This window comes from Rhinopithecus bieti, unplaced genomic scaffold, assembly GCF_001698545.2.
Source record: "Rhinopithecus bieti isolate Rb0 unplaced genomic scaffold, ASM169854v2 scaffold_2294, whole genome shotgun sequence".
NCBI classification, from domain to species: Eukaryota; Metazoa; Chordata; class Mammalia; order Primates; family Cercopithecidae; genus Rhinopithecus; species Rhinopithecus bieti.
The window spans coordinates 111580-138126 of record NW_016803705.1 but is presented as its reverse complement, the minus strand read 5'-3'; the positions used below and the strand labels follow the sequence as shown (position 1 = coordinate 138126).

At 46.2% G+C, this 26547-nt stretch overlaps 1 protein-coding gene across 3 annotated transcripts in view; it reads left to right on the top strand.

Annotated features, from left to right (window-relative positions):
* The first annotated feature begins 9326 nt into the window (after window positions 1–9326).
* Window positions 9327–26547, top strand: part of SEL1L3 (SEL1L family member 3) — a 120944-nt gene continuing 103723 nt past the window's right edge. Inside the window, exons 1-2 of one of the 3 annotated variants that reach the window (XM_017851877.1) lie at window positions 9327–9438; window positions 25258–25828. In XM_017851877.1, coding sequence (XP_017707366.1) covers window positions 25555–25828 — 274 coding nt within the window. In that variant the 5' untranslated portion in view covers window positions 9327–9438; window positions 25258–25554. Of the gene's footprint in view, window positions 9439–9835; window positions 10189–25257; window positions 25829–26547 lie in introns of those variants that run through there. The other 2 variants (XM_017851862.1, XM_017851867.1) reach the window with 2 other exon arrangements.

Genomic DNA, 26547 nt, shown 5'->3' with positions numbered 1-26547 from the left:
TTGTGGCATCCTGGCTCCAGTCTCTGCCTCCCATGGCCATCTTTTCTCTGGCTCTTCACACTGTCATACCCTGTGTATGTGTCTATGTCCACATCCACATCGTCTACATTTCCTCCTCCTCCTCCTCCTCCTTCTTCTTCTTCTTCTTCTTTTTTTTTTGAGACAGAGTCTCACTTTGTCACCCAGGCTGGAGTGAAGTGGCACGATTTTGGCTCACTGCAATCTCTGCCTCCCAGGTTTAAGCAATTGTCTTGCCTCAGCCTCCAGAGTACCTGGGATTACAGGCACATGCGACTATACCGGTTAATTTTTGTATTTTTAGTAGAGACAAGGTTTCACCATGTTGGCCAGGCTGGTCTCCAACTCCTGACCTCAAGTGATACACCCGCCTCAGCCTCCCAAAATGTTGGGATTATAGGCATGAGCCACCATGCCTGGCTCCAAATTTCCATCTTCTTATAAAGATAACATATCTTCTTATAAAGATACTTATAAGAATTTCCATCTTCCTATAAAGATACCATGCATGAGGGTTCACCTTATGCCTTTTTTTTTTTTTTTTTCCTGAGACAGAGTCTTGCTCGTTCACCCAGGCTGGAGTGCAGTGGTACGATCTCAGCTCACTGCAACCTCTGCCTTCCAGGTTCAAGTGCTTCTTCTGCCTCAGCTTCCCAAATAGCTGGGATTACAGGCATGTGCTGCCACGCCTGGCTAAATTTTGTATTTTTAGTAGAAACGGATTTCACCATGTTGGTCAGGCTGGTCTTGAACTCCTGACCTTAAGTGATCCACCCGCCTCAGCCTCCCAAAGTGCTGGGATTACAGGCGTGAGCCACCATGCTCGGCCTACCTTCTGACTTTATCTTAACTTAATGACACCTGTTTGAACCCTATTTCTAAATAAAGTCACATTCACAAGTGTTGAGGATTAGGACTCTGACATATCCTTTTAGGGAACACAGTTCAACCCATAACAGCCTCCTTCACAGAACTGTTGCAAACATGAACTGAAATGTGAAATGTCTTGGTGACTGGAAAGTGTTTATGCAAACGTAGGCGAAGGAACTCAGCTGGGATTTGAGTCTGGCCCTGTCTCCCAACGATCAGGCTACCCGCAGACTCTCAGCATAGAAGCCTCAATTTAGGGGTGTGAAGACTAATGAGGGAGAAAGAGTATAGAAAATGAGGTCAAGTCATGAAAGACAAATTTCATTACCTTCAAAGAGTTGCTGCCTGTGCCCACTGTGGGTCCCAAGTGAGGGAGATGACCGCAAATACCCCATGTGACAACTTAGACGTCCTAGAATGAGACCAGCCTTGCCTGCTTATTGATGCCACACTGGAGAGAATAGGAATCACTGATTCACTCATTTTTATGTTTTTTATTATTATAGACTGTGAAGGCGCTGTTAGTGAAAAAAAAAAAGCTTTAATAAGCACCAGTAATGCATAAACACCACACTACACAGAAGACAGACAAGGTTCCTGACATCCCAGAGTGTGGGTTCTAAAGGACACCCGGACAGTCATGCATGAATTTTGTCTATTTTTTTCCTTTTTTGCGGGATGGCGAGGAGCGGGTAGCATCAGGGAAGAGTTGCATTCTAATTGGTTATGAACTACAGGTCTAAATTTCAGTTCTGGCCTGAATAGTAATTTTTCCTGAAGGTTTGAATAAATCATCCCATCTGCTTCGGTTTCAACTATTTTCAGCATTTCTATTTTAATCATTAATTCTGACTGCTAAGGACCCCGGAGTCACCGAGCCCGTTTGCGACTTAATTTGGGATGGGAATGAGGCAGGAGGAGAAGATGTGCTGAGAAGCAAACAGGAGGAAATGGGCTTGACCTGGAGTTTTGAAAGATTTGGTCCAGATACAAGGGACGTTTTCTTATTAGTGATAGCTGTAATTCTTTGTTTTGCTCTGGCAAGGTGGATTATAGAATTTGCACAAATAGTTTTGGTGAAGATAGGAGAAATTCTCATGTAAGGAAGACAGTTTAATTTTCATTCTGATTTGACTGCAAAGAGACAGTTGGATGAACCCTGCATTAAGGTAAATCACAGAATCTCAAGATAATAAATGCCTTTAATCCATTCTGCTTCCCTTTTTGCTTTGAATGGTAAGAAGCTCAGAGCTGATTATACTGTCCCGTTAAATACTCAGGGCAGTGTTTCAGTTATCTGTTGCTATAAACAAACTACCCTCAAACTTACTGGCTCAAAACAACACTTTATTTTTATCTTCCATGGTTCTGTAAGCTGACAGGACTCAGCTGGGCACTTCTTGCTTGCAAATTCTCATGCAGTTTCAGTGGGATGGTGGCTAGGGTTGGAGTCATCTGAAGACTCAACGGGGACAGATGTTCAAGATGGTTTGCTCATTCACGTTTGGTACCTGGGCTGGGCTGACCCGGATGGTTGGAGGCTGACTGAGCACCTCTCTCTCCATCCATGTGGCTAGCTTAGGCCCTCTCACAACCTGCTGGTAGCTGTATGGTGGCTGACTTCCGGGGGGAAGAACTGGGGAAACACTTCCCTTGGGGTCATAATGGGAGATGTGGTTCACGAGTGGGGTCATCATTAGAGACATATCACCACAGGTATTTATAAATCTTTTAAAAATTTTTCATGGTCTTATAAGAGCTATATCTTTCCTTGTGAGCCTTTTTTGGAAGTTAGCAAGTATGAATAATACACACACAATGCTTTACTCTTGTCTAAGGCTCAACAATTTACCACCACCCTCACTATGCTACCTTACCTGGCCTTCACAACACTGTGTAAACAGGTAGATTAACTTTGTCCCATTTTTACAGACATAGAGACTGAGGCCTAAAGATTAGTGATCTTCCCAAGCTAGCCCAGCTATGATGAGGGGGTTGCCCTGGACAAATGTGTCTGACATAGAAATCTATGTTCTCAAGCACCTGGTGAAGTGCTGGCAGAGGCCTAAACCTAAAACCCAGATGTAACCTCTTTTCCCCAGCATGCACCTGGTTGCCTCTCCATTGGCCCTTCGTAGCAAGAGTTTGGTGTAGTGACATGGGCACTAGTTCTTGAGCAAAATTACCAGAATCCAAACTGGCTCTGCCACCTCCTGGCTGTGGACCTGGGATCTTTCCTACGTCTCTGTTTCTTCATTTGTAAAAGGAGGCTGATGATAGTAACAGTGTCTACCTCTCCGGGTTGCCAAGAGAATTACATGAATGAAAGCCTCAAAGTAATACTCGGTAAGAACTGAAAAAGAAACCTCTCCATGAAAAGCTGTAGAGATAAGTGGCTATTAAGAGGACCCCGTTCTAGCTGCCTCTTCTCTGTGTGTTTCTTGATTTTATATGGACTTTACTAAGCATCGCAGCTGATCATGACGTTTCATTGTGCTTGATATTACATATTATCAGGTGGACTAAAAGCCCTAAATCAATGTTAATGCCTACCCAAGATTGCGATTGGAGCTGCAGGATGCAGTTATAAAATATGCCTATGAATTATAGGCACAACCTGCCTTTCCCCAAGCTCTCATGTGCACTCACTCTCTTTTCAATTATTTATAGTGACATTCTCTCCCTTGGTGCCCATTCACTCTTCTGTTACTCATTGTCCCAACTGGATCTGGACATTCACCCTTAACTTCTCTCTACTCTATTCATTTTTCAAACGCATGTTCTTCTCAACACACTCACTCGAAGATCAAAGATCAAAGATGTCCTTATATCTTTTTTTTTTTTTTCCGGAGTCTCGCTCTGTCACCCAGGCTGGAGTGCAGTGGCACGATCTCGGTTCACTGCAACCTCCACCTGCTGAGTTCAAGCAATTCTCCTGCCTCAGCCTCCTGAGTAGCTGGGACCACAGGTGCATGCCACCATTCCCAGCTAATTTTTTTGTATTTTTAGTAGATACGGGGTTTCACCATGCTGGCCAGGCTGGTCTCAAACTCCTGACCTCGTGATCCACCTGCCTCAGCCTCCCAAAGTGCAGGGATTACAGGCGTGAGCCACTGCACCTGGTCCCGAAGATGTCCTTACATCTATGGACACATGCCCTTGATCTTCTACATCCTGTGCACTTTCCTTCCCCAAACACCCAGGACACAGGGACTTCTGTGCTCACTGAGCCTGAAATCCCTGCTTCTTATCCCAATACCCCCAAGGATGGCAGAAGTTTCTGCAACTATGGCGGTGGGCCAGGATGCAGACCTGGGTATGAATAAGGAGGCCCTGGACATCTGGTTGCACCTGCCTGGAAATGTTCAGCTCACAGAGCTTTCCCTTAATGGCCCAAGAGGGCCAGAGAATGGATTTCCCTGCTGTCCACCTGGACACTGCACAAGTAAGTCATGGGCTGTCCAGAGAGCTTATGTCAGTAGCTGCTGCTTAAGAGGGAAAGTGCTCCTGACACAGGGGAGGGCTTGGCTAAGGGAAGCTGCCTGCTTTTTCCCCCAGCTCAGGGTGGGGGAAAGAATTGAGCTGAATATGCACCTATTCCGAAGGGCAAAGAGCCAAAAATAACTAGGAGCAACAGCATTTCATCTGACAGGCCCAGAAATAGAGCTCATTTTGGAGCATGCCAGGGCTATAGACCGAGTGATTCCAAGACCTTCAGCATCCCATAAAAATACACGGAAAAGCTTTCAGTTTACACAAATGCTTCCTTTTCCTCCTTTACCACAACTTGCCAAGGCAAGGGCTCTGTGGCCCATAGGAAGAGAGTCTGCAGAGTCAGGGATTTGAGGCTCAAAGGATGGGATCTGAGGATAAGGAGATGAGGATGGCATCTGATGGGATGTTCTACGGAAGGAAGAAGCAAGAAGTAACTGTTAAACATGGAGAATTTGAAACAAGGAGAAACAGAGACAGGAGATAGATTTAGGGAAGGTAATGGCTGGGGGCCACAAGAAAATGCCGCCCATAAAACAATGGCATGCAGGATTTGTCTAGATCCCAGAGGTCACCTTTGGCAGAAAGAAAGGCCGTGGTTTTCCTATTGGGATGGGGAGTGTGCTGCCTGACAGCAATCGTCTATTTTGCTTTACTCTCTTCTATTTTGTTTTCTTCTCTTTTATTTTGATATAAAAGGCAAATGTCACGGTTCATTCATTTTCATTCTAAATAACTGAAATTACAGGAAGGAGGGAGGGGGAAGAAGGGAGAAGACTATAGAATTATAGAGAAACTTGAGTGTGGAAATAGCCATATTCTAATGGGAAGAGACTGGGGAGACAACAATGAATTAAAAAGGAAAAGAAGGAAGGGAGGGAGGAAGAAAGAGAGGAAAAAATGAAAAAGGAAGATGTTGGATTCAACTTTATTCAGTGAATATGTTCAAGAATGTTCTATGTACAAGGCATGGGGTACAGAGAAATGGTTAAGAAGCAACCTCTGCTTTCAGGGAGCATATAGTCTACTGGAGGAGAACAGGCCAACTAACATACCCAATATAAGGGAGAGTTAGCCAATGGCCACTTAGGGTTACAGGCAATGCCTGGTGGGGGCACAGAGAACCAACCCCTTTGCGTTTTGACCTGAGGCCATGAGGGAAGATTCCCTAAAACTGGCAGCATTTGCCTGGGTCTCAGAGATTTATGTGGGAGGGTAAGTGGATGGAAGGAACACTCTCTACTCCTGCAAAATGCCTTCCTACCCACCTCCTGTAATCCGGAGGTCATATGTCTCTGCAGGGGCAGATCTCTTTCCCCTAGACATCCTTAGCATATAGAAATGGGGTTTCCAAGTGCTGACATGGACAGAGCCACTCCAAAGGTAAGTTTTTACTGATCCACAGCAAAATGCAACAACACATAAAGACAAGACAGAAGTAAAATATTCAGATTAAAGAACAGCATTTTTTTTCTTTTTTTTAAGACAAGGTCTCACTCTGTCACCCAGGCTGGAGTGCAATGGTGTGATTAGAGCTCAGTACAGCCTTGACCTCCTGAGCTCAAGCGATCCTCCCACCTCAGCTTCCTGAGTAGCTGGGACTGCAGGCACACACCACTACACCTGGCTAATTTTTGTATTTTCAGTAGAGACAGGGTTTCCCCATGTTGCCCAGGCTGGTCACGAACTTCTGGGCTCAAGCGACCTACCAAAGTGCTGAGATTACAAGTATGAGCCGTGGCACCTAACCCAGTCTTTTCTTAGAATGTTAGGCTCTTCGTAATTTTTTTTTTTTTTTTTTTTTTTGAGACGGAGTCTCACTCTGTCGCCCAGGCTGGAGTGCAGTGGCGCGATCTCGGCTCACTGCAAGCTCCACCTCCCGGGTTCACGCCATTCTCCTGCCTCAGCCTCCCGCGTAGCTGGGACTACAGGCACCGGCCACTACGCCCGGCTAATTTTTTTGTATTTTAGTAGAGACGGGGTTTCACCGTGTTAGCCAGGATGGTCTCGGTCTCCTGACCTCATGATCCACCCGTCTCGGCCTCCCAAAGGCTCTTCATAATTTTTTGATGGTAACAGGCCTTGTCTTTTTAATGAAATGATACTGACAGAAGATAGTATATGCAGTTGGTTTATAAAAACTATTTTTGCTCAGTAAGGTAATCGTTGACCAAGTGCATTGGTCCCTGAGACGTGACTGATCTTAAACCATTTTGGGCCGGGCACGGTGGCTCACGCCTGTAATCCCAGCACTTTGGGAGGCCTAGGTGGGTGGATCACGAGGTCAGGAGTTCAAGACCAACCTGACCAACATGGTGAAACCCCTGTCTCTACTAAAAATACAAAAATTAGCTGGGCATGGTGGCGGGTGCCTGTAATTCCAGCTACTCAAGAGGCTTGAGGCAGGAGAATCAAACCCAGGGAGTGGAGGTTGCAGTGAGCTGAGATCATGACACTGCACTCCAGCCTGGGCAACAGAGTGAGACTCCATCTCAAAAAAAAAAAAAAGAAAGAAAGAAAGAAAGAAAGAAAAGAAAAGAAAAAGAAAAAGAAAAAAAAAATTTCAGAGCCTCAGAACACCTGGCCTGGAATACTATGATGTGCCGCCTAGGCATGCAGATGCAGTGCTTTCTCCAGCCCCTCCCTCCAGGCCTCTGGAGTCTCATCCTAGGGGCGGGTGGTGATGAGCTCAGGACTCTGTGCCTTTGTCCTTTTCCCGTGTTGAGGTGTGGAATTGGTCCCTTTCCAAGGGCATGTGATAAACTGACTCACACCAAGGCAGTAATAAGGGAGGCCAATCTCCCCCTGGGGCCTTCAACTTTTAGTGGAGTATTAAAACTTAATTTAACCTGATGAATTGTAATGGTGAGATTTCAAGCCCTTCCATGGGACAATGAGAAAATATATTTCTTTTTAAATAAAGGGCTTTCTTCTGAAATCAGACAACGCCCTCTCAATGACTGACACAAACTGCTGGAGAGACGCAAGAGTGAGGGCTGATTCTGTCTTCTGGATCAAAATGTCCCACTCCCCCGTGAAAAGAAACCCTGACTTTTCTCTCCCCTCTCCAATACAGGATGAAACAGTTAATCCCATCAGCTCTAGCCCAGGATGAGAGAGTAACTCACACATACCTCTTAGAAGACCAAACTCTAGCAGGTTTTCTGCACGCCTGATGCTCCTTGTAGAAATAGAGCCAGTCTGCCTACCTCTGGAATCCTGGGGCCTCTGGTGGTACCCAATCCACAGTAGGAACACAATAGGGGATGAGTAAGAAGGGAGAAGTGAGCAGTTGGATATGGCAGGTTAGAAACAGCCCAGCCCCCAATGGGGCGCTCTGTTACCTACACTTAGGTAAACCCAAACCCTCAAAGCTCACAAAGCCTTGAAAACTCCCAATTCCATGAATCCTGATTACAAACAACCAGAAGGAACCGTTTGGCTCCCTGAAGACCAACAGAGTCTGTGTGCAATGTGGGAGGAGAGAAACTCCGGACAGTGGCCCAGGAAGACAGGTGGCAACCCTAGAAATGCTGCAATGCCTGTTGAAGCCCCTTTCCCCTGAACTGGCCGACAGTTTTCCTTCCACATACATTAAAAGTATAGTCTGTATTTTGACCTGATGGAAAAGATATAGACAGGATCTGGGACAAAGCCACCAAATCTTTTGTTCCCTTGGACACTCGATAGAATAAATGGTTTTCCATGTCACACAGGAGAATGCTAAGTGCTTTGTTTCTGCAGAAGTGGAACAGAGATAGTGGGAGCGTCTGTCAAAACCCCCAAAATGCTTTAATGTGGTGGCAGCTGGCTGGGAGGAGCAGGAGCCCAGTTTCCTAAAAGCCAATAGTTCTGGAAATGGAGGAGGGCTGTTTGAACCAGCGCGTTAGCATCACCCAGGAGCTTGTTAGAAAGGTACATTCTGAAGTCCCTCCCAGGGCCAACTGAGTCAGAAATTCTAGGGCTGGAGTCCAGGAATCTGTGTTTTAACAATCCCTCCAGGTAATTCTGAAGTTTGAGAACCGGTGGAATAAGGCCAGCGGACTCACACAGGTCCACAGCTCTTAGGTGACCTAAAAAAAAGTGGATGACAGCTGAGGAGCCGCCATGCCCGGTATGACCAGGCCTGTACCGAGCAGCTGAGGGCGCATCCAGGCACAGGGGATGCCCACGCCCGTCAAACTACCCTGGGCACCCCGTCTCACCAGCAGCCTCTCCCCGACGTCTGTTGTGACTTGGCCTATGCTCGTGGCACAGGGAAAGGGCTGTGGCCTCTCAGGCTCCCAGGCTATTGTTCCAATCCGCACAAATCTACCAGTGCCAAAGGGAAGCTTCTGCGAACTTTGGAAGGTGGATTAACTGTTTCAGAGCAGCAGCTGCGGGCCCAGATAGTTGTCGGAGCCGCTAGACACAGCCAAGCGCTTCCCTGAACGCCAAAGCCGGCGGCAAGCTGGTGGTCCCGCCGCTCGGCGGTCCTTCTCCGCCAGGCCCCAGAACCCGTGTCCGAGAGCAGCCAGTCTCAAACTGCGTCCCCAAGGCCCAGGATGTGTCCTGGTTTTTTAAAAAGCTGTTTGCGCACTTCTAGGGCCTCACCCCTTTTATTTGGGGCTCCAGTATTACTGTATTGACCTAATTAATTCATTTTCTTTTCTGTCCAAAGTGGAAGCTGGAGCACAGGGATGCAAATCAAATACAAACCCGTCCTGGGTGCCAATACTCTGGACAATTAAAACAAAGAGCGCAGTGGTGGCGGCGGCGGCGGCACCACACAAAACCCTCGGGAAACATCCAGAACGTGCCGCGAACCAGCCGGCAGGGTGGGGCGCAGCCGGGCTGCAAACGTGCCGGGAAGGAGGCGGTTCTAACCCCGCAGGTGGACAGGTGGAGGTTGGCAGGGATCAAAATCCATCCTGAAGGCCTGGGAGCCGGGCAGCTGCGCAGCACAACTCCAGGGGGCACACTCGCCCTGGGCCCTGAGGGAATGGCGCCCCGGCCAAAAAAGCAACCAGACAAAACCCATTGCACGGGCGGGAACTGGGCTGTGCGACCGGCAAAAGGGTGGGTGGGAGAAGGAGAATGCGGGAGCAAGGAAGAGGATGGGAAGGGAGAATGAGGAAAGGGAGGAAAAGGAGAAAGTGAAAAAGAGAGGGGGTTTGGGAGCGGGAGGGGAGAGGGAAGAGGGAGCCGGAGGGAGAGGAGGGGATCGCGGAGAGCAGGAGCGGGGAAGGGGCGGGGAGGAGCGGAGAGAAAGGGAAAGGGGGGTGCTCCGGGGCCCAGCCACCCGCGCTGGGGGTGGCAGCGGCCAGGGGCGGGACCCGGGTCGGTGCCCACCTGCGTGGGCGTCCGCTGCCCGGAGGGGTGGAAGCCCGGGGGCCGAAGGGAGCGGCCGGGAGGCGGGCTGGGCAGGGAGGCAGAGGGGAGGGGAGGGGACTGGGAGCGGGAGGAAGCCGGCGCGTCGGCTTGGGCTGCGGGCGGCGACGGCGGAGCGCAGTGGCGGCGGCGGCGGCGGGGTCCGGAGGGTCGGTGGCATGTGCCCTCTTGCTCTGGCGCGGGGTGCCCGCCGTGGCCGGTGCGGAAGGTGGCGCCTCGGGTCTGGGCCGGTCCCTGCACCAGGTGACCTTCCGGCCCGGATCCGGCGGCTCGCCCATCTATCGGTCTCTCTTCTCTGGGTGGCCGATGGCAGCAGTCGAGCAAGCAACCCCCGCCGCCCGCGGTCTGCCCCCGGGCCGCAGCATGGCCCCCGAGTGGCGGCGTCCCCCCGGGCTCGGCGGCCGCCCTGCCTGCGCGCTGCTCCTCCTCTGCTACCTGGTGAGCGCCGGACCCTGCCCGGGTCCTCCTCTCCGCGCGGGGCCCCGGGGACGCGGGTGGGGGCGGCCGGGGACACCCGCCACGCGGGGCGGGGACGCCGCTGCTAGTTTTCTCTCTTCCTCGCCGTTGCGCTCCGGGCGCTCCCGGCACCTGGGATGGGTACCCCGGGCGTGGAGAAGGGCGCGTGGACCGGACTTGCCGCGCTGCTGTCTCGTTCGTGCCCATTCCTCTCCCTCCCAGACTCTCTCTAGACCCGGGTCGGATTCCCCTCGAGACTCCTTGTCCTCGACTCCACCCGGGAGCCTCGCCGCCGGGAGTTCGCTCTCCGCCTCGCCGCGCGCGGTTTCCAGCCCCCCCCACCCCGCAACCCCCCACCCCTTCTGGGCTTCCCTCTCAATCTACTCGCAGCTCCTTTCCTTCCCGTGCCCAACTTCGCCTCTTTCTCTCGGCGCCTGCCACCCGCCTCGACCCTCCTATTAGTTTCCACCGGGTCCTCCCGGCCCGGACGATTTTCTGCCAACGCACCTCGCATCTCCAGCGCTCTTCAACTCCTCCTTGGTCACTCCAGCCAAGTTGCGGATGCCGGAAAGAAATCTAGTTCTCTGTAACACGCTTATCGCCAGATTGGTGACTTTAGCTGCGTCTTGAACATTGTTATTTCAGAGAATATGTTTGGCTCATGCATGTCAGTTTGCAATTTGCACACTTCTTGGCTTTTGTTTTAGTCATCAACTAAAGGGCAGTAACCTATTTTTCAAAACCAATTTATTTTAAATACCAGAGTAGTTGAGAACCCTCAGAACAAGGTGGGGAGAAATTTTCTCAGTTCCTTTGATGGCTTGCTTGCTTCTGTTTTGAGTTCTCCTAAACAATAGTAAATTTACAGAAGGCGACACCCTTCCTGCCCAGCGTACCTTATGTTCCAAAATCCTGCAGAAACCTTGGGTTATCTCGCCATATATTACTGTAAATAAATGAAATGGAAAATGCTGAATCATGAAACTGATGTAATAGGAAATTCACAGAATGCCAAAAAAAAAAAAAAAAAAAAAATGAGCAGTGTCATTGTCCGGAATTCATTTCACTTATGTGGCATTGTCATTATTTGGAGTGTTCCTTTTGGAAGCTAAAACTGCTTAGGAGATACTGGCAGGAATTAGAATTTGATTCTGCAGAAATTTGCCACCCAGCCCGTTTCTTTTAACGTTTTTTTACTACTTGAATGTTTCATTTCTTGAAGCAAGAAGGTGTAAAAATGGAAATTATAATTCTGCCTGTGCATCTACCTGTTGAGCAATCCGTGCTTTTACTCATATTTCAAAATGAGCCAATACCAAATTGTGTGGTTGGGCTTACTTCATATTTTCATAAGAAGTTGTCAGTTAACATGAATGATTTTTTTTTTACCCAAGAGATATTATTATTTAATATTTATGCCACAAGGTTACAACACACAGGATCATAAATAAAACTGCCATGACAAATGACAAGATTTCAGTTTAAACAGATGATGCCTGTACACAGGGCCCTGCTGGCTACCCACAGAAGCAGAAGTGATGTTGTAGAGTGTTGCGTGAAACATTCATGTACAAATGAGCCGGGCCGGAAAGTTCCACATGGACATCTCAAGACCTGGCAAGGAGGGGGACTACTTCACCACAGTTCAGGAAGTCAGAGTCCGGAGAGCAAAGCCTGAGAGCCTAAGTGGGATCTGCGAATAGAGACGGATGATGATGGAGCAAATATCGCTCATGTGAAAGTTCTGTGTGCACCAAGGGGGATTAAGAGAACGGGGGAAAAATGATGCCATGGATAGACTCAAGTGAGATAGTGAAGGGGTGAGGAAGGGCTCCAGAAAGAGTAATTTTAGAAAATACTGTGATGTGGAAAATAACTAGAGCATGGATGAATGTCTTGGCAGATGGGGAAGGAATGAATTTGGGGACCTCATGGTGGGGGGAAATGTCAGTGCTTCCTGCCTCTGCATACTTCCTTCAGATGAACTTCTGATACGCTTACTGTACAGGAGAGACTTTGATAAACAAGAGAGCCACTTTGCAAAGGACACAAAAGGCCAACTTAAAAGGTAGTCTCCACATTTTGTTCTGAAGATCTGGCTGTTTACTAGGGATGTTGCTCTTGGGTTTGTACTACCTGAGATACTGCTGAAGGTAAGGCTTCTTGATCTTGGAGAAACTTGGTGTGTGAATTGGGGAAAATGTAAATACCCATATGAAACCCTTAAAAAGTATAAAACAATAGAGAGAAAACGCAAATGCATAATTGTGTGCATTTTGCTCAATCAAGGAATGCTACCTGGAGGAAGTGGTTGGTCAGGGGAACGGGGCTGGGCAGGTGCAGGGTAGAGATGGAGCAGAATAGCTAGGCAGGATCTCAGGAATATGTAGACTCTAGAGGAAGAAAGCTGTTTCATAATTTGAAAGCCTACATGGTAATAACAATAGCTTGCATTGTGCTAAGTCCTTTATAGGCATTGTCCAGTATTTATTTTAGCAACAACTCTGTGAGGTAGGAGCTATTATAATATCCATTTAGATGAGATAAGAGATTCAGAGAGGTTAAGTTAGTTGCCCCAGGCCACACAGTCTGAGATTGAAACCCAAGTCTGTCTCCCTCCAGAGCCCCAGCTCTAATCCACACTAGCTTACTGTCTTCTGGATTTTGCTGCTTGTAACTCATTCTTCATCGATGTACAGGCCATTAGCAAAGCTCTAGCAATTAGCAGCTACTGTGCAATTGGCCAGGATGTGAGGTCATGTCTAAAGTAATCTAAAATATACAAAGCAGGAAGCGCAGGCCACAGAATAGAAGCAGGATGTTAAAGTGGGGAAGAAAGGTAAAGCCAGAAAATATTTGCCATCGTTAATGAAGAGATAAAGGTTTGGGGTTTTTATGTAGTCCAGAGGCAGCTGGTGGAGTTTAGCATTTGAGTTTGGATGAATGTGCATACAAGTGTACAGCAAATGTGCCTTGGAATGCATTCCAAAGCCAAATTGCCTATGATTTGGGGACCAGTTCCTGTTTTGTGTTATCTTCACCTATTTGCCTGTTCACAAGGGCTGGAGGTTGAGATCAGCTTCTGAATAGATGCCTTTAAGCACCTGCCCTCACAGGGAGCATGCTTCCTGGAGTCAGGGTCCTGAGGAGTGGGCGCCTTCCCTCTCCATCGGCTGGGATGGAGTAACCTTCAGTATCAGCTCAAGAAGAGTACTGTGTCTGTAGCTAGGATACTGCCAAAGCATGAATAATGGTGATGAGGGCTGAAAGATAAGTCACGGAACGATGCCAAACAGATTTCTGAAAAGATGATCCCTGGTTCCAGCGGCTGCCAGAAAATTCTGAGGTCACCAAAGGTCAAGATGTAGAGAGCCTCCTCAGAGAGGGAGAGGGCCTCGAAAGCAAAGGATAATGAAATTGCTTCCACTGAGGTTTCGGGTGCTGAGTACTGTGCTCCACGCAGAACTTTCCCTGCCCAACGGGCCCTCTTGCTATTTTCTTACACCATTAACTCTTACCTTCTTCCAACTTGGCTAGAACCAGCCTGAGGCTGCCCCAGCTGCCTGTCTGTGATAATGGCTCTTCTAGAAGACAATTTTGTCCATTCTAAGCTCTGGTCTCCAATGTATAATATTTTCTTATATGAAAAGATAAATCTCAGGATGGCCAGTATTGATGTCAGCTGTCTAGATGAAATGTTCAGAGTGGATATCTGCACTTGTTAGACAATCAGACTGAGGACAAAGAAGTAAGAGGACATTAACAGCACAGAGGCCGGGCGTGGTGGCTTATGCCTGTAATCCCAGCACTTTGGGAGGCTGAGGCAGGTGGATCACGAGGTCAGGAGATTGAGACCATCCTGGCCAACATGGTGAAACCCCATCTCTACTAAAAATACAAAAACTAGCTGGGTGTGGTGGTGTGCACCTGTAATCCCAGCTACTTGGGAGGCTGAGACAGGAGAACCGCTTGAACCTGGGAGGCGGAGGTTACAGTGAGCTGAGATCACGCTGCTGCACTCCAGCCTGGAGACAGAGCGAGGCTCTGTCTCAAAAGGAAAAACAAACAACAGCAACAACAACAAAAAACAACACAGACACATGTGGGACAGTTAGCAGACAGTGGCTGTGACAGAGCCTTGTACAGGATTCTCTGTAAGTGATGACATACCCGCGGTCATCCATCTAAGAGTATTCATTAACCCCTCACTATGTGTGCAATGCAGGGCATAAGAAGATCAAAACGAGGTAAAGAGATCTGCAATTATCCAGCCTGAGGGAGAGGGATTATGAATATTTGAAAACAGAGATCATCCCCAAACCTCACATCAACCAATAGCTTCCATATTCATCCTGACCAGAGCTGCTAAAATCTCCCAAGCCATGGTGTTGGCCTCTTGCCTTCTATTTCTTCTGGCTGCCTGTTGGCAAAAGTGTCAGAGCTAGAGGACGGGTAGGAGAGAATAACCCAGGCAATTCTCTGGGAAGACGGATAGACTGGAGTAGACCGTAAATAGCCTAGGGAATTTGGTTACCTTGTTTATTGGCTCATGCCATTCCCCTGAGAAGGGAGTCGAGGGGCAGGAGGCATGTGCAGCCCGTGAGGAATGGTTGATGGGATTCAGCCTTGGCAGGCCTTGTTTCCCATCTCTACCTGGAGAAGGGCTTAGTTAAACTGGGGAACTGGCTGAGTCTGGCGTTTGTGTGTTTGTGGTTAAGGCAATATCTATCTTCTTCAAACTCAAGGCATGGCAGCATGGTGGCATTTTAGCTCCAACACTTTCAAGATGAGAATAAGGAAAGTCGTGAGATTCCCCAACCCTGTAGCCAGAAAGCAGTGACAAGTGTGTAAAGGCAAGCGTGTGAGTTGAGGGCATCATCTTTGGGTGTTGTTAGAAGACAAGAGGCACACCGTCACTGACTCTGGAGTCAGCTGATGTGGATTTGAATTTTGGTTCTGCTTTTTGGTAGCTGGTTGACCTTGGGCAAGTTACTTACCCTCTCTGAAGGCATTCCGTTGCCTCAGCTGTGCCAGTGGGGATGCTGTCTCCCCCTGTGGGCTGTTGTGAGGATTGGGTTAGGAGGGAGAAGTCTATGAGGTCCCATGTAAGAGGAGGAAGTTAGAAGTCAGAGAGGAAAAAAGGTTTAACACACCCGTCCCAGTGCCCAGTACACAGTAGGTACTCAATGAAATAAGAGCAAACCAACTTAGGTAGCTTTGTGTGATGTGAGTTGGGAAGAAACAGCATATTAAATAGTATGGGGGAGAATCTTACACAACCAGTATTATTGATCATGACTGTGATGGTGTGGCTCTGGCCAGCTCTCAGGTTTAGGAAGGAATAATACTCAACTGGGAAATGCTTCCCTAAGCACATGCTGATTTTGAAGTCTGTATTGACATCATCTTCCATTTTGCTTAATTGCATGCTTTGTTGACTTAAACAGAATTTTGCTTATATCTGGTAGGCAGAAATTACAAAATAGGCCCTTTAAGGCAAGACGCTTGCTTACCTTTTTGACTTAGGGAAAATGTGATCCAGCCAGTTTGAAGAGGAAGCCCTCATGACCCACAGTTTTCTTAGGAAAAGAATGGGGCAGAATGGTCAGGAATGAGAAAAACAGTTATTGCTTTCTTATCATACCCACCCACAGACACGTGTACGTGCCAGTGAACTCATAGCAAGTTGTGAACGATTTAAAGTTTCCCAATCTCTCTGTCCCTTCCTTAAATACCAAGTGGAGACCAGATAGAGAACAAAGCCAAGTTTTCTCAGCTCTTTGGAACAAGGGAGGGTGATTTGAACAGCATCTCTTCTTATTGATTTTGCTTAAAGGAATCAAATGCAGTCATCCTAAAAGAAGTTTAGGTCATGTTGATAGTTTTGTTTTCCATCCAGAAGATACATAAATTCATCTGTTTCTTGATTCCCAGGCAGAATTCAATGCATTTAGATCTCCTATTTGGGGTCTTCTATCATGAACACACATTAACTGGCCCATTTCTTTCTTGTTTTAAAAAAATTTTACAATACATGCACATTTACACAGAAATAAGAGAATCTATGTTTTGTGACTGTGCATGACATTGTCAAATTTGACTTTGATAAGGGCTCACATCTGGTGTAAACATATTTGAGGTCTCAAGCATCTTTCAGGGCCCAGCTCCGTTGTGGGCAAAATGGATCAGTATGTTGCTTTCAAGGTGGAACATCTATTGTAGCTGCCTAAATGGCATAATTTGAGGGACACAGATGCCCCTCTTCACCCCAAATATCTTGGTTAGAGTTGTGGTGCATTTAGACTGTGCTTTTAAGGCATTATCTCCGCAAAGCCGGCACAGAAATACAGATACGTGACATTACCTCAGTATTTTTTCATTATCACAGTGACATGGATGAACTTGCCAGATAAACAGGAACTCAGCAGAGGGTCGAGGGATGAGAAATCTTGAACAATTAATTTGTATTTTTGGTGTGGAGAAATGGAAACGGTCCTAGAATGTAAGGCAGTTGTCTGAAAGGTCTAGAGGGACAAAATAGCTGGGAGAAGTTTGCCCCAAATGGGTAAGGTGGGTGCCAAGGTGCCACCTCCCCCGACCTCACAGTTCCCCAGCTAGGCTCTGACCCCCAGGGACCAATAAGATCCCAAAGGGTAAGGGCTATTTGGAAGGAATTAACGAGGCTGGGAGAAAAACAGAGAAATGATGGGGATCCCTTACAAGAGAACTTAGAGTATAAGAAGAAGGCAGTGGGGACTCAAAACTGATCAAGTCATTTGGTTTATATGCAAGTGCCCCCAGAGCCACCGAGGCATCTGGCAGAAATGCCCACACCCAGTGCTTTTTTTTTTCCCTGAGATGGAATCTCGCTCTGTTGCCCAGGCTGGAGTGCGGTGGCACAATCTTGTCTCACTGCCACCTCTGCCTCCCTGTTTCAAGTGATTCTCCTGCTTTAGCCTCCTGAGTAGCTGAGATTACAGGTGCCTGCCACTACGCCTGGCTAATTTTGTTTTGTATTTTTAGCAGAGACAGGGTTTCACCGTGTTGACCACGCTGATCTCAAACTCCTGACCTCAGGTGATCCGCCCCCCTCAGCCTCCCAGAGTGCTGGGATTACAGGCATGAGCCATCGCGCCCAGCCCCAGTGCTTTATTTCAGCAAGAAACACTTACCAAATTCTTATTGTGTGTCAGACTCTATCTTAGAAGCTGGAAACATAACAATGACATAGACTCTGAACTCATAATTTCTAAACAAAGGAACATGCAGATAAATTTTCAGCTTGTATTAATGCAACCTGGCATGTGAAAATACCTATGAAGGCTGGACACGTGTCATGCCTGTAGCTGGAACTCTTCAAGTTTAATTGCTTTATTTTCCTGGCAGGAAACAGCTTATAACCACATGCATGACTTGAGCCAGGAAGTCAACTTCAGCTTAATCAATATTTAGAGTGTGATGTGTTGCTAATCAGTGTTGGTTTTGTGCATAGCAGAGGTAGCCACGACTCATGGTGAATCAGCTGCCCACAGGGTCTGCTACAAGTCACTGGATGCCAGCTTCCTTCATTGCATAGGTGCCTCAAAGCACCTTCTTGAAGGGTTTAGACCATGTTCTGCACAAGCCACATAGGGTGATTTTGAGGCCCTCTTTGGGGCCAACACACCCTCATTAACTTAAGGAAACGTTGCCCCACCCCGAAGTTTCTCTTCTCTTGTACTCCAGCTGTCATTCAAGCTTCTACTTGTCAAACAATCCATCTCAGTCCTTGAAATTTGATCTCTTTGCCTAGATTAATTTCATGTTATCCTCTGACTTAGATCTTTTCTGAAAGAAACAATAGCAAAATGTCAACACTCTCTACCAGGGAACCTTAGAAAAATACAGAATCAAGTCCCATCAACTACACACATATGAAATGATGCCCTGTTGGGCTATTCACCCCGTTTCTCCTATATGACAGCTCCTAACAAAGCATATCTTCTGTCACCTTTTGTTCTTCAAAACTCTATCTGGGATAATAGCTTGATAATTGGCTGGGCACTGTGGCTCATGCTGTAATCCCAGCACTTTGGGAGGCCGAGGTGGATGGATCCCCTGAGGTCAGAAGTTCGAGACCAGTCTGGCCAACATGGTGGAACTTGGTCTCTACTAAAAATACAAAAATTACCTGGGCGTGGTGGTGCGCGCCTGTAGTCCCAGGTACTTGGGAGGCTGAGGTACGAGAATCACTTGAACCTGGGAGGCAGAGGTTGTAGTGAGCTGAGATTGTGCCACTGCACTCAAGCCTGGGTGACAGAGCGAGACTCAGTCTCAAAAAAAAAAAAAGCTTGATAATTTAGAAAAAAAGTTGGCAAACTATAGGCCTGTGGGCCTGTCCAGTCAGCCGCCTGCTTTTGTAACCAAAGTTGTGTGGGACCATGGCCATACTCATTCAGTTATGTGTTGTCCCTATGGCTGTCTCAAAGTGTCCCTGCAAAACCTAAAATATTTACCATCTGGCTTTTTTTTTTTTTAACCAAGAAATTCAGCTGACCTCAAATTTAGAATAGCACTATCCGGTAGAAATACAATATGAACCACAAATTTCAAGCCACATATATAATTTTAAATTCTCTAGTAGCTATGTTAAAAAAGTAAAGAGAGGCCAGGCACAGTGGCTCACGCTTGTAATCCCAACACTTTGGAGGCCAAGACACGTGGATCACCTGAGGTCACGAGTTCGAGACCAGCCTGGCCAACATGGCAAAACCCTGTCTCTACTAAAAATACAAAAATTAGCCGGGCGTGGTGGCACATGCCTGTGATCTCAGCTGCTCAGGAGACTGAGACAGGAGAATCGCTAGAACCGGGGAGGCAGAGGTTGCAATGAGCCAAGATTGCCCCATTGTACTCCAGCCTGGATGACAGGGTGAGACTTCATCTCAAAAAAAAAAAAAAAAAAAGAAGTAAGGAGACCAGGCATAATGAATATTAATATATTCTATTTAATTCAGTGTGTCCAAATATTGTCAACATATAATTAATATAAAAATTATTAATGAGGTATTTTGCAGCCCTTTTTTTATATGAAGGCTTTGAAATTCAATGTATATTTTACACTTACAGCACATCTCAAATCAGACCAGCCACATTACAAGTGCTTAATATGACCTGTGACTACCATGTTGAATAACATATGTTTAGCACCTATATACCTTGAGGTAACTTTTACTGCACCTGAGACTTTGAAACCGGTGAAAATGAAATAATCTTCAAATGAGTATATGGAGAGTTTTTTTGAAACAGAATTTGAAGGGACAGCTCTGTGGAGAGTACGTGGTGAAATGTGTATATGCCTTCTTATTTTTATTTTATTTTGGGGGGACAGGGCCTTACTCTATTGCCCAGGCTGGAGTGCATTGGCACTATCATAGCTCACTGTAACCTTGAATTTTGAGGCTTAAGTGATCTTCCTGCCTTGGCCTCCCAAAGCACTGGGATTACCAGCATGAGCCACAGCACCCGGCTTGTATATACTTCTATTATCCACAATGTTATAAGCATGGACCATCAAACAAAACTTGAAACCATGCTCAGGGCGCTGCGCTAATTAATAAAGAAAAGTGGACTGGTGCACTTTTAGCAGTGAGATGTAAAATAATGAACATGGTTATTATGAACTACACTTTTCTAGTAAAATCAAATGGCCTTTTCCCCAGCATTCTGTTTAAAAGAGGTTTTCACTGGAGGTCCCAGCATCAGCATTAAAAATCTGACACCCTCCATTCCCACTCAGAAAAATATAGTAGTGGGAGAGCTGAGCCTGGGTGAGTTTTTAAGGTATATGAGGAAGAGGTTTCAAGTCATTCTTTGGGAAAAAAGAAAATGTGATATTTAATACACCTCTGCATGTCCTGGGCGCTGGGCTGCCTTTTGTCTCACAAAATAAGCAAATGTCTTATTTGACGTTTGACTTATTTGTGGGATTAGTGAGGCAAACATTCGGGGCATTGCTTTGGAATAAGGCGTGTTGGTCACCCTTCGGCTGATTCGGTTTCCACCAGCACCAGTGATCTCTGGCCTTGGGTGAAACTGTTGTGGACTTAACACTGTGATTTGCATCTTGAGGGTGGGGGCGACATCTTGGCACATCTGGCTGAATGAATAAACCAGTGTTCATGGACAAATGCTGGGTGCATCCCTATTCATGTGGAAGCAGAATTTAGCCTAGAGTTTCCAGGCGGCCATGGAATGGTGACCATTAGTCACCACTGATATCATTTGCTATGGCATGGGTAAGGTGGGAGTGGGCGGGCGGCTAGAAGAGGAGCCAGGTTTCTGGGCTTGCCTTTGCTAACCCGCCAGCTGGGTGATGTTGGAGAATGTCACCTCTTGATTGTCATTTTCTTATCTGCAGAATAAGAGAGTAGACTGGCTTGTCACCAGACTCATCCATTGTAACGTTCTCTGCTTCTAATTATGAGATGGTTTTTATATGTGTTTCCTCCTTGTAATCTGGCAGTATGAACGAGAACATAAAACAATTAAACCTCTCCTGGGGCGGGGGGGGTGGCACGGACAGTTTGCACTGTGTCCCCTTCTTTATATATCTCTTCCCACAGGTTTCCCATGACTGGTCAAAAGGAATTGCCAGCCCTTCTCCTATTCTCTCTGCCATTTGCAGAAGACACAGTTTCCACTGTGACCCTTTTTTTTTTTTTTTTTTGAGACAGAGTCTCACTCTGTCACCAGGCTGGAATGCAGTGGCATGATATCGGCTCACTGAAAGCTCTGCCTCCCGGGTTCAAGCGATTCTCCTGCCTCAGCCTCCCGAGTAGCTGGGACTACAGACATGTGCCATCACGCCTGGCTAATATTGTATTTTTGTAAAGACGGAGTTTCACCATGTTGGCCAGGATGGTCTCGATCTCTTGACTTCGTGAACCACCCACCTCAGCCTCCCAAAGTGCTGAGATTATAGGCATGAGCCACCATGCCCAGCCCACTTTGACCTTTTAGGACAGTTGCTTTCTCCTCACCTACTTAAAAAAAAATTGTGTAGCACACAATTCAAAAGTTAGGGAAGGATGTACAGTGCATCTCTCTCTCTTGTTTTTTTTTTTGTTTTGTTTTGTTTTGTTTTTTGAGACGGAGTCTCCCTCTGTCGCCTAGGCTTGAGTGCAGTGTCATGATCTTGGCTCACTGCAAGCTCTGCCTCCTGGGTTCACGCCATTCTCCTGCCTCAGCCTCCCGAGTAGCTGGGACTACAGGCGCCCACCACCACGCCTGGCTAATTTTTTGTATTTTTAGTAGAGTTGGGGTTTCACTATGTTAGCCAGGATGCTCTCTATCTCCTGACCTCGTGATCCACCCTCCTTGGCCTCCCAAGGTGCTGGGATTACAGGTGTGAGCCACTATGCCCGGTGCATCTCTCTCTCTTATTCTGTCTCCTGGTCACCTCATTCTTATCTGTGTAAGCAACCAGTGATAAGTGTATTCAAGTGAATATGCACATGTACATATATATGTATGTGTGGTGTGTGTGTGTGTGTATTTAATCCAAATGGTATTTCTGAATCTGTTTTTAAAAAGCAAGCAAAAAAATGGGAAGTGACTGCCAGTGGGTACTGGGTTTCATTTTGGGGCAATGAAATGTTTGAAAATTGATTGTTGTAATGATTGATTGTTGACTAGCTCTATAAATCTACTAGAAAACATTGCAACTTACACTTTCAATGTGTGAATTGTGTGGTGTGAATTACATTTCAGCAAACCTGGAATTTCAAAACCTGGGCTGGGCGCGGTGGCTCACGCCTGTAATCCCAACACTTTGGGAGGCCGAGATGGGTGGATTACCTGAGGTCAGAAGTTCGAGACCAGCCTGGCCAACTTGGTGAAACCCCATCTCTACTAAAAACACAAAAATTAGCCGGGTGTGGTGGCAGGTGTCTGTAATCCCAGCTACTTGGGAGACTGAGGCAGGAGAATCACTTGAACCCGGGAGGCAGAGGTTGCAGTGAACTGAGATTGTGTCACTGCACTCCAGCCTGGGTTACAGAGTGAGACTCCATCTCAAAAAAAAGAAAACCCTAAAAATTCAAAAACAAACAAAAAAAACAGACACAAAACCCTTTGAGATCATTCCATTATCTGTACGTGGAGAGCTTCTTCCTTTTAATAACTGTGTAGTACTCTACGAGTGGATATACTATTTTTATTTAACCAGCTCCCTCTTGATGGTTATTTAGGCTCCCCATGTCCTGCAGTTACAAACTGTACTGAAGTGAAAATCTACACAAACATCATTTTGCACAACTTTGAGTGTATTTGTAGGTTAAACTCCTAGAAGTGAAATTGTTGATGCAGAGGGTGAGTGCATTTATAATTTTAGTAGGTTTTACTTGATTGACCTCATAGAGATTAGAGATTACTGCCACCAGCAATACATAAGAGGGCATGCTTCCTACACTCTGGTCAGTACAATGTGTTATCTGACTTTTTGATCTTTGCAAATCTAGTGGGTAAAAAATGGTATCTCAGCGCAGTTTCAGTTTGCATTTATCTTACTGTGAATAAGCATTTACCTGTTGATTAACTATGTCGTTTGCTCATTTTTGTATGAATTGTTAGCCTTGTTTCTAATTGACATTGACTCTCAGTTGCTTTAAAAGGGAGACACCATCCCCTTGTACAGAAACCTTTGTTGATTCTTTGCTGTCAGTGGAATAAAAGTTCACATTCCTTGGGCTGGGACTCAGTGTTCTCCAGGGCCAAACTCTACTTTTCTTTTCAACCACATACCTGCGTGTTCACATAACTACTTTCTATTCCCTAAGTATACCTGCATTCCCCTGCCTCTTGCCCGGCTTATGCTGTTCACACCCTCTGCAGTGCCTTTCCCTTGTCTCTCTACCTGAAGAACTTCTTTTCATCCCTCAAAGCCCAACTGAGATACCATTTCTTCCATAAAGCCTATCCCAGACCTTCCAGTTAGAATTATTCTCTCCCAGTGCTATGCACCCTCAGGCTTGTTTACAGTTTGGTGGGAACACTGACCACGTTTTGTCTGTATTGCCATTGTTTATAGACATGATTCCCTGATACCAAATTTCATGTCTTGTCCATCTTTGCCTCTCCCACAGTTCTAAGTCAGAATTGAAAAAAGGAGTTTTTATTTCTTTCCTCGGAGGAGACCAAAGTGACTTTTTTTCTTTTAAATTGTGGTAAAAAGATGCATGCATTAAAATGTACCATTTTAATCATTTGTAAGTGTATAGTTCAGTAGTGTTAAGGACATTCCCATTGTTGTGCAACCAGCACCACTTTCTATCTCCACACTATTTCATCATCCCAAACTGAATCTCTAGACCCATTACATCCTAACTCCTCAATCCCCTCTTCCCTTAGACCCTGGTAACCTCTATTGTACCTTCTGTCTCTGCGAGTTTGACTACTCTAGGCACTTCATGTAAGTGGATGATACAATATCTGTTCTTTTGTGTCTAGCTTGTTTTACTTAGCATCATGTCCTCAAAGTTCATCCATTTTACAGCGTGTATCAGAATTCCGTTATTTCATTCCCTTCTATGGGCTGAATAATATTCCATCCCACATATATACCACATTTTTTCTACCCATTCATCCGTGAATGGACCGTTGGGGTTGCTTTTGGCTAGTGTGAGTAATGCTGTTATGAACATGAGTGTACAAATCTCTCTTCAAGTCTTTGCTTTAAATTTTTGTGGTGTATATCCAGAAGTGGAATTGCTGGATCTGATCATATCATAATTCTTTTTTGAGATGCAGTCTCACTCTGTTCCCCAGGCTAGAGTGCAGTGGTGTGATCTTGGCTCACTGCAACCTCCACCTCCCAGGTTCAAGCAATTCTCCTGCCTCAGCCTCCCAAATAGCTGGAATTACAGGTGCACACCACCACTCCTGGCTGATTTTTGTATTATTAGTAGAGACAGGGTTTCATCATGTTTACTAGGCTGGTCTTGAACTCCTGACCTCAGGTGATCCACCCACCTCAACCTCCCAAAGTTCTGGGATTACAGGCGTGAGCCACCACGCCCAGCCTGATCATATGATCATTCTGTGTTTAATGTATTTGAGGAACTGCTATACTGCTTTCCACAGTAGCTGCACCATTTTACGTTCTCACTAAGAGTGCCTAAGGGTTCCAGATTCTCCACATCTTCACCAACACTTGTTATTTTCTGTGTGTGTGTGTGTGTGTGCGTGTGTGTTTTATAATAGCCACCCTAATGGATATGCAGTGGTCCAAAGTGACCTTTTTCTATTGTGTTTTGGATACCTGAATCACAAAGTCATATTTAGGAGAGCTCTTAGCATTCATATATCAGCACCTCATGCTCAAAACCTTGCCTCAACTTCATGACCAGATAAACAAACATTCAGCTAAAATCTTTCTTGGTGCATGTAGCATCGTCTATGGTGAAAGAATTGGACAACACAGCCCATCGTCTGAGCTTGCTTGTGACCAGGAGCAATAGAAGCCTCTCGCCTGTCCATGTATCAGGCAGGCTTGCCCTGGCTTCAAACTTATGGGAGGAAAAGGGGCCAGGGTGGCATCCCTGTCATGTTCCCTTGAGGGTGCACTTTGCACTTTTCTGCCACCCTTTGACTTGGTACTGTCGGATCCACCACTTAAAGTCAGGACAATGGTTTGAAAATGTCTGAAGCTGTGTTGTCTCTGTTTTATTCTAAGGCAGGTTCCATCGCTACTGGATTTGTTGTGAACCAGCTTCTGCCTTTGAAAACCAACTCTGGAATTATTGCCACGTAGATGTGACAGTCACATTCTGATCAGCAGATGTTACTGGGTCTGGGGAGAGAGTTTAATGTGACCTCATCTTCCATTGTATTTGTGTGTTGGTTTTTCCCCAATTCTTCAGTAGAGGTTTTGACATCTTTTATCTCCTGCATTCATTCATTGCTTTATGTAGACTGATATTTTTTTTCCCAGGAAAATAATGATTCGCATACCTGTTATGATGAGGATTTTTAAACTTTCTGTATTGCTTACTTTCTTTTTCTTTTTTTCAGAATGTTGTACCGTCTTTGGGTAGGCAGACTTCCCTGACGACGTCAGTGATACCCAAAGCTGAGCAGAGCGTGGCTTACAAAGACTTTATTTATTTCACTGTCTTTGAAGGAAATGTTCGCAACGTTTCTGAAGTCTCGGTTGAGTATTTATGCTCTCAGCCTTGCGTTGTCAATTTGGAAGCAGTTGTTTCATCTGAGTTCAGAAGTAGCATTCCCGTGTACAAAAAAAGGTGGAAGAATGAGAAACATCTTCACACCAGCAGGACACAAATAGTACATGTGAAATTTCCAAGCATTATGGTTTACAGAGATGATTATTTCATCAGACATTCCATCTCTGTATCTGCAGTGATAGTACGCGCCTGGATTACTCACAAATACAGTGGCGGAGACTGGAATGTTAAATGGGAGGAAAACTTGCTCCATGCTGTAGCAAAGAATTATACCCTCCTGCAGACCATCCCGCCTTTTGAACGCCCTTTCAAAGATCATCAAGTGTGCCTTGAGTGGAACATGGGTTATATTTGGAACCTTCAGGCAAACAGGATTCCACAGTGTCCTTTGGAAAATGGTAGGTCATCTCTCTTGCTAGGAACCTAATTCTCATTTTTTTCAGATAGCCTGTATCATGATCGAATGGCAGGAGAAAATTCTTCTATTAGTGACGGGGGATACAGGGAAAATGGAGGGACACATTGAGTCTGTGACTTTGAAGTCTGAAGACAAAAGGAGAAAAATTAAAATGGGAAGAGAGGAGAAAGATTAGTAGAGAGCAGGACCAAAGATGAAAGAGCAGAACAGAGGAGCTGAGGAAGATGGACTTTGAGAGGGTTAGATCTGCTTTAAGCTGGAAAGGAGTATTCATGCCACCGAAACAAGAATTGGGAAAATCTTCCCATTCCCCCGCAAGCCCACTAAATTTCTTTTCTTTCTTTTTTTTTTTTTTTTGAGACAGAGTTTTGTTCTGTTGCCCAGGCTGGAGTGCAGTGGCGAGATCTCGCTCGGCACACTGCAACCTCTGCCTCCCGGGTTCAAGCAATTCTCCTGCCTCAGCCTCCCGAGTAGCTGGGATTACAGGCGCCCGCCACCATGCCCGGCTAATTTTTGTATTTTTAGTAGATGGGGTTTCATCATGTTGGCCAGGCTGGTCTTAAACTCCTGACCTCAGGCGATCTGCCTGCCTCTGCCTCCCAGAGTGCTAGAATTACAGGTGTGAGACACCATGTCCGGCCTCTATTATTTTTAAGCAGAGTGTTTTATCCTGGAGGAGATGAGAACCTAAAGGAACCC